This window comes from Numida meleagris, chromosome 3, assembly GCF_002078875.1.
Source record: "Numida meleagris isolate 19003 breed g44 Domestic line chromosome 3, NumMel1.0, whole genome shotgun sequence".
Taxonomy (NCBI): Eukaryota; Metazoa; Chordata; class Aves; order Galliformes; family Numididae; genus Numida; species Numida meleagris.
In genome coordinates, this window is record NC_034411.1 from 107,470,307 (window position 1) to 107,483,585 (window position 13,279).

The 13,279-nt window shown below is 42.6% G+C and overlaps 1 protein-coding gene and 1 long non-coding RNA gene across 6 annotated transcripts in view; one reads left to right on the forward strand and one right to left on the reverse strand.

Annotated features, from left to right (window-relative positions):
• LOC110395636 lies at positions 2,070 to 5,640 on the reverse strand. 2 transcript variants are annotated; one of them, XR_002436534.1, is made up of 2 exons: positions 5,508 to 5,640; positions 2,070 to 4,593 (listed from the first exon to the last, which is right to left on the reverse strand). It is a non-coding gene; the product is annotated as an uncharacterized LOC110395636 (long non-coding RNA). The 2 variants fall into 2 exon arrangements; XR_002436535.1 differs by lacking the exon at positions 5,508 to 5,640 and adding an exon at positions 4,693 to 5,044.
• The window catches only part of MSRA (methionine sulfoxide reductase A), a 258,772-nt gene continuing 250,991 nt past the window's right edge, over positions 5,499 to 13,279 (forward strand). For all 4 annotated transcript variants that reach the window (XR_002436532.1, XM_021390271.1, XM_021390273.1 and 1 more), the window contains exon 1: positions 5,499 to 5,666. Coding sequence is in view for 3 of the 4 variants with exons in the window: in XM_021390271.1 (XP_021245946.1) it covers positions 5,540 to 5,666 (127 nt within the window). In the remaining variant the exon portion in view is untranslated. The remainder of the gene's footprint in view (positions 5,667 to 13,279) is intronic.

Consider the following 13,279-nt stretch of genomic DNA (forward strand, 5'->3'; position numbering starts at 1 on the left):
CTAGAAACTGGAATTGACCTACAGAGTACTTTGTACCACAGCTGGAAATTGTGATTAAAAAACCCCAGGGCTGAGCCCCAGCTGCTGGTAACAGCTTTTAAGCCCAGCACATTTATGGAGCTGAGAGAAGCCACATCACCGAAGAAGACATCTGTAAACTGGCCAGCTGCTAACCCTTGGTTATTGCGAGAGCTCTAAGTCCGAGACATAGAGATGGACAGACCCCAAAATGCACACCTGCATCACCTTGGCTTGTTTAAAGATATTGGGACAAGCTATAAGGATGCATCCTGAACCTCCACTGAAAGAGAGAACCAAGGCTTATGCATGCTGATAGGAAAACCTGCCGATAGCATGCTTGTTTCCGTAATTGCTACAGTGAAATGGAAAAAATAAAGAACACCCTGTGTAAGCAGGCTGCTGGTATCCTGCATTTTTGCCTTCTCTCTGGCATGCACTCTATTATACTATGGTACTCTATTAAATCGCCCCTTGTTTTTTATATTCCTCTGTGAATCCCAGATCACGGCACTACTCTGAGGTTTAGTGGTGATAGCTTCTCTACGTCAGTTCCATTTTTAGTGTAATTTATGTAGCTTAATCTGTATCCAAACTCTCATCTAGATCACAAATGGAAGGCACGTGAATGACTGATTAATCTTCCCTCCTCTCTCTAGAAACTGTTTCATGTAGATTGCTTTACTGTATTATCATCTTTGCTGTCCTTCTGGGGTAAGAGATACAGCTGTTGATGCAGGAATTCAGGTCTGTTGCTTCCAAAAAGAATTGTGGTACTCAAAATCTCTACTTCCCTTGACTGAAAAACCTCCTGAGAACCAGTTCATGTCTTTATGCTAAAAGTGGGGAAGCAGTAGGTTTGTTCTGTTGAAAATGTGCTGATTTTCAGAGATCTCGTTACCTAACTGGTCACAAAATGTGACTGCAATGAGGCAATCATCACAGAGTTGGCATGTTTACAGTGATGTCACGTAGGCATCAGTTCTGAGCTCCATTATTTGACATTTGTAACATTTACAGAGAGGAATATAGACAGTAATTTCCAACTGCTAGCAGCTGACTGAAAAACTACAGCAGTGGTAGCACCAAAGACTATTAGAAATTGGTACAAGACTATCGTAGTAGTTCAAAGGAGGCCAAAGAAAAGACACAGAACATCATTTCCTATATATCTGCCATAATCTATGTATTTCTATACATTGGTAATAAATTCCTGAAGAGCCCTTGGGAATGCCAGTAGCATACCTCCAGGGCTGCAGGGCTTAATACTGACTGCCCTTGGACAAAAGGAAACATGAAAGCAAACAGGACTGAGGAAACCATATTAGATCTGCACTTGCTTTGTTGTGACCAGTACCAGAATGCTGTACTAATTATTTGTATCTTCATCAGACTGGGCAATGAAATAAAGAATTAAATAAGGAAATACATCAACGAAAAACCTGGAGAGGGTTCAAAGAAGGGCAATGACAATACTTACAGAATTAGAAAACAAGAAATCTCCTCATGCGAGGGAAGATAAGCTATGATTTAAAGAAAGACGAACTAAAAATAAACTGCATGTTTCTAACAGCAATTAAGCACTGAATAATCCACCAAAGCCCATGGAGGATCCTCTATTGCTACGTTTTAAAACTAAAAACAAAACAGTGCTCTTCCAGAAGAAGCACATTGCAACAGAAACTTTATAATCAGTGTTATTACCATGAGATAGTCACAGGGGGGGCGGGATAGCCACAGGGGCTTTACTGGTTGCAAGACACAGCAAATTTTGCCACATTGGAAAAACAAATTATCCAAAAAGGCTAGCAAATCCTGCTCTTAAAGGCAAGGATTACATACAGTAAATGTCAACCGTATTTGGATCATATTCCTAAAAATGGAATGATTGGGAATCTGTGTAGAGCCCTGTCTGAAAGGACACAGGTAAGTCTACATCCCTTTTCTCTCTGTTCTCTCCTTTGCACCTTTTTCCTTCTTCACATTGATTTCCTGAAGGTCTTCAGTGCATACTGTAAAATGGCTGTGCTAGGAATACTGTGATTATTACATGGGAATCCCAGCAACAGACAGACACCTTAATGTGATTTTTTTTTTTCTGATATACTTCTTAATTCAGTTTATGTGTTGGCAGATATGAAGTCCATGTTTCAACGTGAAGCACAGTATATTATAAACACAAAGATAATCAGGTTCTGCTGCTTGCTTGGACAGGCAAATTCTTGGTAAAACTTTATAATCTAGGGTGTAATTTTTAGACTCTTCCACTCAGATCTCAGGCCCTAGAACGAGAAAAGGGGATAGACAGTTCACACTTTCCTGAAATATAAGTGAGATTTAATGAATTAGAAAAGTATTCTGTTTCCACGGAGTGAAGAAGCACTAAGCACTTCTGTAAACCAGCAGTTTTTATTTGTTAAGTGGCATCATGGCTTATTACTATTTAATACTTAGGATCCAGCTACGACGCAGGAACACAGTGTGTGAAGTGCCATACAAACACAGAATGAAAGACTGTTTCCTGCCCTTAATAGCTGTAATCGAAATGCTTCAGCAGCCCCGCTATCTGTCACTGCTCTAACCACTGTTTTGGAGTCCCAGTGTCAATCCTTTAGCGCCCTGCTCTGCTGCTGTCAGCTTCACAAATGAAGCAGTTGAATGCAATGGGTGACAAAGCAGTTTTTCCTGTAAGATGTAACAAAGAACACCTCTGATTTAAGAGACATCATTTAAATACATGCTGGCAGCATATAAAGCATGGAAGATCACTGGGAACACTGAGTAGAGGAGATGCTGGCTTTTCAGAGCACATAAGGGCTCTGAAAGGTCTCAGCCACTTCATCTGCAGACTGAATTGCCCAAACATAAGTCTGTTTTTCTGTCCTTCACCTCTGATTGACCTCGATTCACACAAGGAAGATAGCAATGAAAATGGAACCACTCACAACGAGGCAGCAGGAGTGCTCACAGTAAAAGATTCAGGTTGGGCATTCACAGTTTCATCGACAGACACATTAACTCTTACAGTAAAAACTGCACTGCTGTCCATCATAACATTAACCATTGAATTTTTTTAGATACATGTCCTTGGCAGAGAGTGGAGTGCAGAAATATATGGTGAAATGGAAAAAAAAAAATGGAGACAAATGTGGAAGAGGAGAGTTATTAGCTACCAGTCCAGTGGACGTCATCATTTTCAGTGGCTTCTAAGAGCTGAGAATCATCAGTATAGGTGATGCTATAAATAAGAAGATATATTTTAAATGGAATTCACAGTTTTACACTGAACATTTCCAATTCTTTGAAACTTACACAGCTGGAATATCGCAGTTATCCATCACGTGCATCTCTACGTTCACTTCTTTAACGGATTTCTTTTAGGTTATTGCAGATTTTTAATAAGTCACCTGAGGACCTCTTCGGTCTCGTTTCTCAATGATTCTAACTGTATCAAAATATATTAAAAAAACAAACAAACAAACCAAATGGACTGCAAGCACGGGACTACTTGTGCTCAAAGAGGATACTGTTCCAAGTACAGGAACTCTAAGGAACCTGCCTTAGCAGGGAGTTGGGCTAGATGATCTCCAGAACTCCCTTCCAATACCTACAGTTCTGTTATTCTGTGAAGAACAGTGAATCTAAAGACAGAGATGGGACAGCTCATTTCTCAGGTCCCCATCTGAGATTTGAATTTTACGGGAAGCCTGGCTCCTACCACATGGATTTCCTGCTTCTCCAGATTCTTTTGGGAGCATCTAAGAATTCTCAGTATTGCTTGTAAATATCCACATCCAACTTCTTTATAAAGCTGAATAAATTCTGTGTCTCAAGAGCATCACATTCCTGTAAAATCCTGCTTGATTAGGAGGTGAACGGAACTTTGTTCTTTTGAGATAGCACATTTTTGAGAGAATTATCTGGCCTCCCTCTCTTAGGCTAGACTGTCATTTTATCATATTCTTTTCTATTCAGGCAACAACCTAACTTCTTCACAACCCTCCACATGAATTTTGCATTGAATTACTCTCATTTCCTTTCTATAATGTCTTTGCTTCGTATTTGTGCATTATGTTTTCCTTTTTCCGGAATTCACAGTGCAAGGCATCTGTCTAGTTCACAAACTTTCTTTGCAGTCAGCAGTTTTTGCACAAACTTGCCTTCTCCTGACCATGACTTTGCAAACAATTCCCTGAAAAACAAAACATCACTTTTCCAGCTTCTGTGTCTTCCACCTTAGGAACCTGTACTGCTTGTTGATGGATACAGAATACACATTAAGTGTATTACTCCCTAAAAGATGATGGGTACTTTCTACAAGTACTTATACTCCATTCACTTTTTTTTGCTGTTTTTATTGCAAACATACACATAGACACTGGTATTGGAAGATTTTTGTTACTTAGCACATATCCTACATGCACATTAAAAAAAAAAAACCAACAGAAAATCATGCAAGATTGACATAGAATCACACAGATTGGAAAAGACCACAAAGATCATCTAGTCCAACCGTCATGATGCAGCGCGTTGGCTAAACATGATGTAGTGGACTGCTGCCAAGATCAGCAGAGTCTAGGGAAAAAAAAAAAGCATTATAAAACATATGACTGTACAAAGAACCTGTGTAGCACATCCTGCTGAATGTCTATGCCCTTTTCAACCTTCTCATACCGAACTTGGGGCTTGGACAGAAAGCCAGAGGGCTGATGTGTCACGTGTATGTACCCTGAGAGGGCCATGCAGACAAAAATCTCTCCTGAGGTGTACTGATGGATGGCAAGCTGGACATGAAGCCCAGAAAGCCAATCGTATCCCGGGCTGCATCGAAAGCAGTGTGGCCAGCAGGGCGAGGGGGGCTGTAAGAAAGAAAGGGACAGGCTCTTTAAGTAGGGCCTGGTGTGACAGGACAAGGGGAAGTGGTTTCAAACTGAAAAAAATGGAGATTTAAGCTGGATATAAGGAAGAAGTTTTTTTGCACTAAGGGTGGTGAGGCACTGGCACAGGTTTCCCAGAGAGGTGGTGGTGTCCCATCCTTGCAGACAGCCAAGGTCAGGCTGGACGGGGCTCTGAGCACTGATGGAGCTGTGGGTGTCCCTGCTCACTGCAGGGAGTGGGACAGATGGCCTTTAAGGGTCCCTTACAACTCTGAGGATTCTATGGTTCCACGATGAAAACAAACGACTGCGTATGAGCGTGTGAGGGAGCAAGAAGCACACCACACGGCTGCCCAGAGCTCCGAGAGACAAAATTCAGCAGGCAGAGCCGCGGGGAGGCCTGGTTTAGGGTGGAAGCGTGGCGAAGTTCTGCAGCTACACCCACAGCAAAGGGCCCTCAGGGCGCACAGGCCCCGAGGAACGCGCAGGTCGCAGCTCAGGGCACGGAGCACACGAGGCCGCTCGCCAGGGGGCGGGCCTCGCACCTCGCCGCCTCACGCCCGCCCCCCCCGCGCCGCCCGCCGGTCCCAACGGCCGCCGCGCGCCGCTCACCCTTCGCCTCCCTTCCCCGCCCTCAGAGGGCGATGCTAGCGGCGCCGCGGCGCCTCCTCCGGCTCTGCAGCTCCACCTTCAGGATGGGCGACTCGGCCTCCAGGCTGCCGCGGAAGGAAGAGGCGCTCCTCGGCAGGTGCCAGCGCGTCCCGGTGGCAGGTAGGGACAGGCCCGGCCCGGTCGCACCCCCCCCATTCCCCATCCCCTAAGGAAAGCGGACCCTGGGCCCCACGGCGGCCCGCTCTGCCCGCCTCCTTCGCCGCGCATGCGCGCGAAGGTGGTGGCGCAGGCGGGGTGGGGCGGTACGCTGTGGGGCGGGAGGGGGAGGCATGGCGGCGTCCGTCTCGGGGGTGTGCGAGTGCAGACGGCTCTGTTACAGACCTAATAATATCAACTAAGCACATGTGAAGGTTCTAACCCGACGGTGTGGAGAGTTCTTAGAAAAAATAGTTCTTGCAGTGACTGTACTGTATTTGTTCCTTCAGTTTGAGTAAACGTGAGCTTTTAAGTACATAAAAGTAGCAACCTTGAATTAAGCAAGTAGTCCTACCTTCTGTCAAGCAGCCTAGCATTAAAAGCGTTGCAAGATGACCGCCATCACTGTTAAATAGCAAGTAGAGCAGAACCCAGATGCTTCAGTGCGTGTTTAGGATGAGAGACAACAGGCCCCACGTTTTGCGAGGGGAGGTTCAGGTTCGATGTCAGGAAACATTTCTCCTCAGAAAGAGCGGTGATGCTCTGGAACGATCTGCCCGGTGGGGTCACCGTCCCTGGAGGTGCTCCAGAACTGTGGGGATGTGGCACTGAGGGACATGGTCACTGGGCAGAACTGGACGTGGTATTCCAGATGTGGCCTCCCCAGGGCAGAATAGAGGAGGAGGATCACCTCTGTTGACCTGCTGGCCATGTTCTTCTTAATGCACCGGAATGTTTATTGGAAGGGAGCTTCCATTCTGGTGCTGCTCTATTTTCTGTATTGGGAGCTTCCTTATTACCAGTGTGAGCCTCTTAAGGCACAGTTAATGGCTCCTTCCCTTTCCAGTACTGCCTGGTGCTGCTAAGAGGGGCTTGTTGAGCTGTCATTCTCACACCCTATTCAGCTACTATAAGATTGACCCGTAATTTTCCCTCCACATGCAGAAACATGCCCAGCTTGTGTTCTGTAGGCTGCTGACCATCTTGGCCATTGACCTTACAGACCACTGCCCGTTCATTAACATCTCTTTTGAACTGAGGCTCCAAAACCAGACACAGTATTCCAGGTAAATTCTTGCCAGTACAGCATGGAGAAGAATACTTTTTCCTCACTGTACTATCTATGCACCTTATAACGCAGCCCACTGCAGAGTTTGCTTTATTTGCAATGAGAGAGCGCATTTCTTTCTTTTTAGCCTGGCACCCAGTATAATCCCAAATCCTTTACAGCAGGGCAGAGTTTATCTTGCAGCAGTGCAGAGTCTGTGCTTCTCCTTGTTGACCTTCATGAAGTTTCTGTAGGCACAGGCCTGAAATCTTTTAAGGTCTCGTTGTACTGAGGATCTGCTGTTTGACATGTCCACTCTCATCTTCAATTTAGCATCATTCTCAGACTTGCTGAGCATGTTTTCTGTCACATTGCTCATGTTCTTGTTTAAGATATTGAATGATATTGGCCCCAGCACGAGCCCCTGGGGTAACCTGCTACACACAAGACATCAAGATATTGATCACTGCCTTTTGATTTTGGTGATCCTGCTGGTTTTTGATGTGTCTAGTGTCTAGTGGTCTGCTCTTCCAGCCTGTGCTTTCACAGCTTCCAAATGCTTATACTGTAAGAGATGGTGTCAGAAGCCCTGTTAAAGTCAATGTGTCATCCACTGTTTTACCCTAATATGCATAGCCAATCCTTTATTTGTAAAAGGCAACTTGTCAAGCACCGTATGTCTTGGGTTGAGTTTTCACCAGATGAGGTTTTTCTTTCTGGTCTAGAGGGAGGCTGGTCTAGTGGGAGGTGTCACTGCCTATAGCAGGGGTTGGAACTAGATGGTCTTAAAGGTCTCTTCCAACCCAAACCATTCTATGATTCTAGGATTCTGTGATTCTTCCGTGGGCAGCCTGCTGCACCATGTTAATTGTATTGCAGCTGACTGCACATCTTGGAAGTCACATTTAATCTAGCGTTGTAGAGAGCTACACTGGATTGTTTTTCTTTGTAACTTGCTGACCATAGAAATATGTGACTGAGTGTGGTTGGTTGTGATTCAAAGGGCTCGGTTTGCAGAAGTCAGGGAAAGTTGGGTGAAATACCCTGCTGTGAGTTGAATACATTGCAGACAGTAGTAAACTTCACTTACTCTTTCTGTAATTTAGTTAGGTCTATCTGATTTTCAACAGCTTTCGTAATCTGGGAATGATGTGTTAATTTCCTTGCAGGAGAGCTGCTGCATTCATTTTTGAATATATATTGCTTACACTATAGAATTGGCCGTTTATTTTATGATAGTGGTAGGGGCACTATTCAAGGAGCCCCAGTGATGTAGAGGGAACCTACTGTGTGAGGCATTATGTAATTTTGTGTATATTTATATATACACACACACTATTTTTTTTATCAGCTGAGGTAGCAGAATATTGTTAATTAGAAGGAATAGTTTGTCCCACTGATTCTGACGAGGAGGGCCAGGAAACAGCTTAGGTCGCAGTGTGTGCATCTGTACTGAGTTAACTTTTCTGAGGTAGTAAAGGTAAAACTCATGGGTAGACAGTCTTACAATTGTTTAGAGCTATTAAAACTTTGTTTAGAGCTATTAAAACTCATATGTGTGTGTATATATATATTTGTAGATTAATAGAGTAATCATTGCAAATTTGGAGGAGGTCATTGCGAATTTCAGTCTGACCTTATGTATAAAAAAGAGCACAACATTTCCATGAATTAATTCTTGCTTGAATCAGCTTGTTCTCTTTAGAGAAAACACTGATTAAAAATGCCCTTTGACAGAGAACCCTCTGCAAAATTTCACAATTTTTTTCAATGTTTCATAACTTCCTCCATTAAAATACCACCTATTTTGAATCAGATTGCTGTGTTTGAACTTCCAGCCATTGACACTTGTTACAGCTTTTTTTTTTCATCAAGGTGAAAAGCATGACAGTATGTGCTTTCAGCTTTTCATGAAATATATTTAGATGGTAATTAAATGGCACGTTAACCTATTTTTAAAGAAGCAAGGACTTAATCAGACATAAAGCAAACGAAGTGAACTGTTTTATTCTGTCAACATGTTTTTCAGCCCTTCATTTGTTCTTGTTTCTTAAACTGTCATCACTTAGTTAACATCTTCCTTGATGTGTCACTGTCAGTAGTGACATAGGATTTTATTAGTGATAGTGTTAGTGTCACCTGCAGTCCTGTTCCTACTCAATACTTTCCTGTTTGTGTATCAAAGGATAGGTTCAGCTTCAGACTGAAATATGCTAGGAGCTTTGTCGGCGTAAGAGCTTTTAAAGTCATTGGTAGAGTGTCTGATCTCGTTATTAAGTATTTGATTTAATTCCAAGTCTGCATATTTTACATAAAATTCATAGAACAGTCAGATTCAGTTCTTTGTAAAATTAGGACTTTAACTTGACAATATTGAACTTAAGAAGTAGTTACACCGAATGGTTTTGCTGAGACTCACTAAAGGGTAGCAAAGAGATTTGCTGAGGATAGCGAGCTGAGGTTTGGATAGGGTTGTAGTCTCATCCTTGTAGTTTTATATTAGCTTTGTATTCAGATTTAGCAGTAAGATTTCAGTTTTAGTTGCCTTGCTTTGTTTAATGTGCGGCCTCTGAGTGAGAGGGTGGCTAGAACGTGGTTCCCAGCAGGAGAATGTATGGGAGGGAGCAGAGGAGCTACAGCGAGACATCTCACTGGTTCCCAGTGGAGGGACAAGAGGCAACTGGCACAAGCTGAAATGCGCAGAGTTCTGTATAAACAAAGGTAGAAAACTTTGATGTTTGAATTTTCCCCAGGCTGATCAGAGGTAGGTCAGTTTTTTCTAAACTTCCTGGAGGATGCACTGAAGTTTGACAACAGAGATCCCTTTTCTTCCTTCAGAGACACATTTCTTTGCATTAATTTATGCACAGCATGGACACGCATTTGATGGGAAGTGCTTTGCTCTTCCCCATCTGTCCCCTGGCTCCGGAAGTAGCACATATTTTTCACAGGATTTGGACAGATTGGATTCCACATCAGTAGACCCTATGTGCATGAAGAATAACATATCTTACATTCTTACAGGAGGTGTATTTCACAAGAGATATTTAAGCGAGTTGATACGTCCCACTAGGACCTGTTTAGCTGATTTCTAATGCTGCATTTGGTGCTTTATAGCAGCGTACATCTCTCTGTGCTGTCCCAGCTGAAGCCAGGACATTGTCCCTTGCTATTTGTCAATGTGTATGTCATGGCAATCTCCTTGTTTTTGTGCCCTATTTGTGCTGCCCAGCATTAGGGAAGAATCTGCCGCCTTATGTTTATTCTGTGCCTAAATATGCATGCAGTGTTAGTTTGAGAAGTTTTAAATAGATTTTCCCTGATGTTCTGACAATTTACTGAATTGTGTCGGACACAAGGTTCTGCAGTGGAATTGCGAACTAAAATATAAGCGTAGTGTTTTCTAGGTTGCTTTTCAGTTAATATAAGGAAGAAAGTGAAAAATGTTAGATATTATTTCCCTTCATGAATTAAAAAAAATCATTAAGCATGGGCAAATCTAAAACCTTGTGGGCATGAATTTAATATCACTGTGCAGAAGGTCTAAAATAGAGATTCTTCAGTGAGGCTGTGCCTCAGAACAGAGCTTACAAGGGAAATACAGTTTCTCTGAAGGTTTAGAGGGAGTGGTTTTGTAAAGTTTTGAGCACTTTACCTGGTAGAGTATTTCAGATAAAGAATCAATGGGTTAACCATTTTTACTTAAGTTTATATGGAATGTGGGTTAAAAAAAATGAGGTGTGACTTCAATTAAGTGCAGTACAGGAGTGTGTTGAATAGCAATGTCATATGTGCTCTAACATTCCTCAAATTTCAATTTACCTTTCTAATTCAGAAGGGTTAATTACTTATTCCTTCATTCTAAGAAACGATCTTTGCCTCAAATATGCTCAAGCCGTCCATTTCCATAAATTATTAAATTTCATTACAATTTCACGGGGTATGCTGAGATTCAAATCAGATAAGACGTAAAACAGAGTGTTTCTTTGGGGAAGCACCTCATTTCCAGTGTCTGTTTACTTTGTGAAAGACAAGTTCTGAAATTTGGATTTCCACATCTTTACAGGTCATTGTGAGATGAATTTGCTTGGAAATCCCAACTGTAATAACGTGCTGTGGCTTTTACTCTTGCTCTTTGTTTTTTTTTTTTTTCTTTTTCTCTTTGTTAGGTATTTATATCTAAACACTAAACAGCTTGTTTGCAAGCCAAGTGTACCACTATAAATATTGTACTGTCATTTGAAAAACAGGAATTACTTTTTAACCGCCCATTCCATTTGCATTTTGGAAGGTGTTGCAGGAAGAAGCAAAGGTCAAGGCAGTGTAAGGGGATTTTTTTTTTTTATTGTTTGCATGTGGCTTTTGCTCTTGGCAGCTGGAAAACAACAACAACAAAAAGAAGTGAGTGTGCACGCACAGAGCTTGATGGATTAAAAGCATACAAGAGGTACGTTTGCAGAGCTGCACATCCAGCTGTCAAACGCTGCTCCCAAGGTAACATCGCTTCGATGAAAAAACCCGGCGCTCCCTTATCACCTCCAACTACACCGCAGCATGAAGGGCTACGTCACTCATCACTAAGCCCTCTCATTTTTGAGAGGAAAAAAAAAAAAGAAATAATAATGAAAAAATCCCTGGCTGAGTCCCTGGAGCACCTCGCTGACTACTTAGCATGCCTCTCACAGTGGGATGCGCGGCGGCACGCTGCACCAAGCTGCACCCCCAGGACTGTGGTGGGGCTGGCACGTGGGAAGGATCCCCGGGGTTTCTCTGGCAACAGCACAGGTTGCTGGGAAACGGAATTACCTAAATGGCAGAAACTTCACCCAACTGGCAGCCTCTTGAATGGAAATAGGGCTTGAAGGAGACTCCTCTTGCTGATACCGTAATTTCCCTCTCTGGTATGGAAAATGAATCCAGAGGTTCTTTATCCAGAGGATTAGGCATGGATGCTGCTTTGAAGATTCATTCAGAATTGTGTAATAAAGAGGATAATTATTTGCAGGAAGAGGTAGCAATGTGGTACACTGGGTTCAGTAGCTTCTTGTTGCTGCGGTTTTGAAAAGGGACATAATGTACGAATTTGCCAAATTTGCATTGCTAAATAAACTGGTGGGAAGCTCAAGGCTTGTATTTACATGGGTTATTTTTTCACTAGAGAATATTTTATATTATTTTGTGTGAAGTCTGGGATACATTGAACTCCTTTGGTTAATTGTGGTCGTTCTATCTGCGGTGTGGTTTTTGCATTAATGCCATTGATCCGACATTTTAGTAATGTTGTGATTTCAACCCAGAAAAAAGGAGGGTTGTGGGAAGTTTCTCACCTTTGTTACATGCCTCTGTGTTACTGTTCAAACCTCATGAACTTAGATGCTAAGTAGATATGGGGATGTTAGCATATATGGGTGTTAAATGATGGGTTGTTGCAGCTATTCACGTACAAGTAGGCATTGGTAAAATATTAGGTAGTAATTCAGGTTGTGACCTGGGTTGCACAGGATGTGCACAGATGTGATATGCATTGCTTAGTGCATATCACAGGAAGGTAGACAGGATTAGGCTGCCCACTGGGGCTTCGCTTACCACGTCAGAGAGGAGTGAATGGTGGAAATGCCTTTGTTTGGGCTTTACCTTGTACTGGGTATGGAGCTGGAATGGAGCATTGGGAGGGACTGTTGGGATCATTGACTCTGGTGCAGTCGGTGTGCTTAATTCATCACCTGATGAATGTCAAAAGACATTTAAAGCTGAAATGCCCCTTTCATCCACTGGCTGCAGGGGGAGCATCCAGTGATGGAAGCATGTGTGTTAGTTACATCAGTGATGGTGCCTCTGCTGTCTTGGACAACCAGGTGATGAGCAGTCTTCTGTGGGCACACTGACTTGTATTTCAGTTATGTAACTCTGTTACTTTTTAAATAATCATAGAATCAAAGAATGACTTGGGGTGAAAGGATCCTTAAAGACCATCCAGTTCCAACCCCTGTGCCATAGACAGGGATACCACTACATGGGGTTGCCCAGGGCTCCATCCAGCCTGGTTTAGGGCACCTCCAGGGACAGTACACAAATCATGGACACTTTTGTCCCAGTCTTCCATTTGAAAGGCTTTTCCAGCAATTAACTGCCTTGACTATTTAAAATGTTTTAAGTTTGAAACAATTATTAATTGCTCTTTTTGTCTCTTTATTTATTGTGTTTTCTAGTCATTGAGCATCTCCCTGTTTTCTTTAAGGAGAGAAAAGAGACACTGGTCACAGTGCCTTCTCATCCTGTATTCTGCCAAAGAATAAAGCTATTTTAATATCTTCCCATAAAATAGGTTACTTTTCAAATGATATAATCAAACTTTTCAACACGGTTGAGCTGTGTTATATATGGCGTTCTTAAAGGGTAACTTGTACGGACACTCATTCAAACCAGATCTGATCATGATTTACGTTATGGTTACATGAACAGATTAGCTGAGTGTAAGCCTAGTGTGGATTTATAGCATAAAAACTACTCCAAGTAACTGTCTACGAAT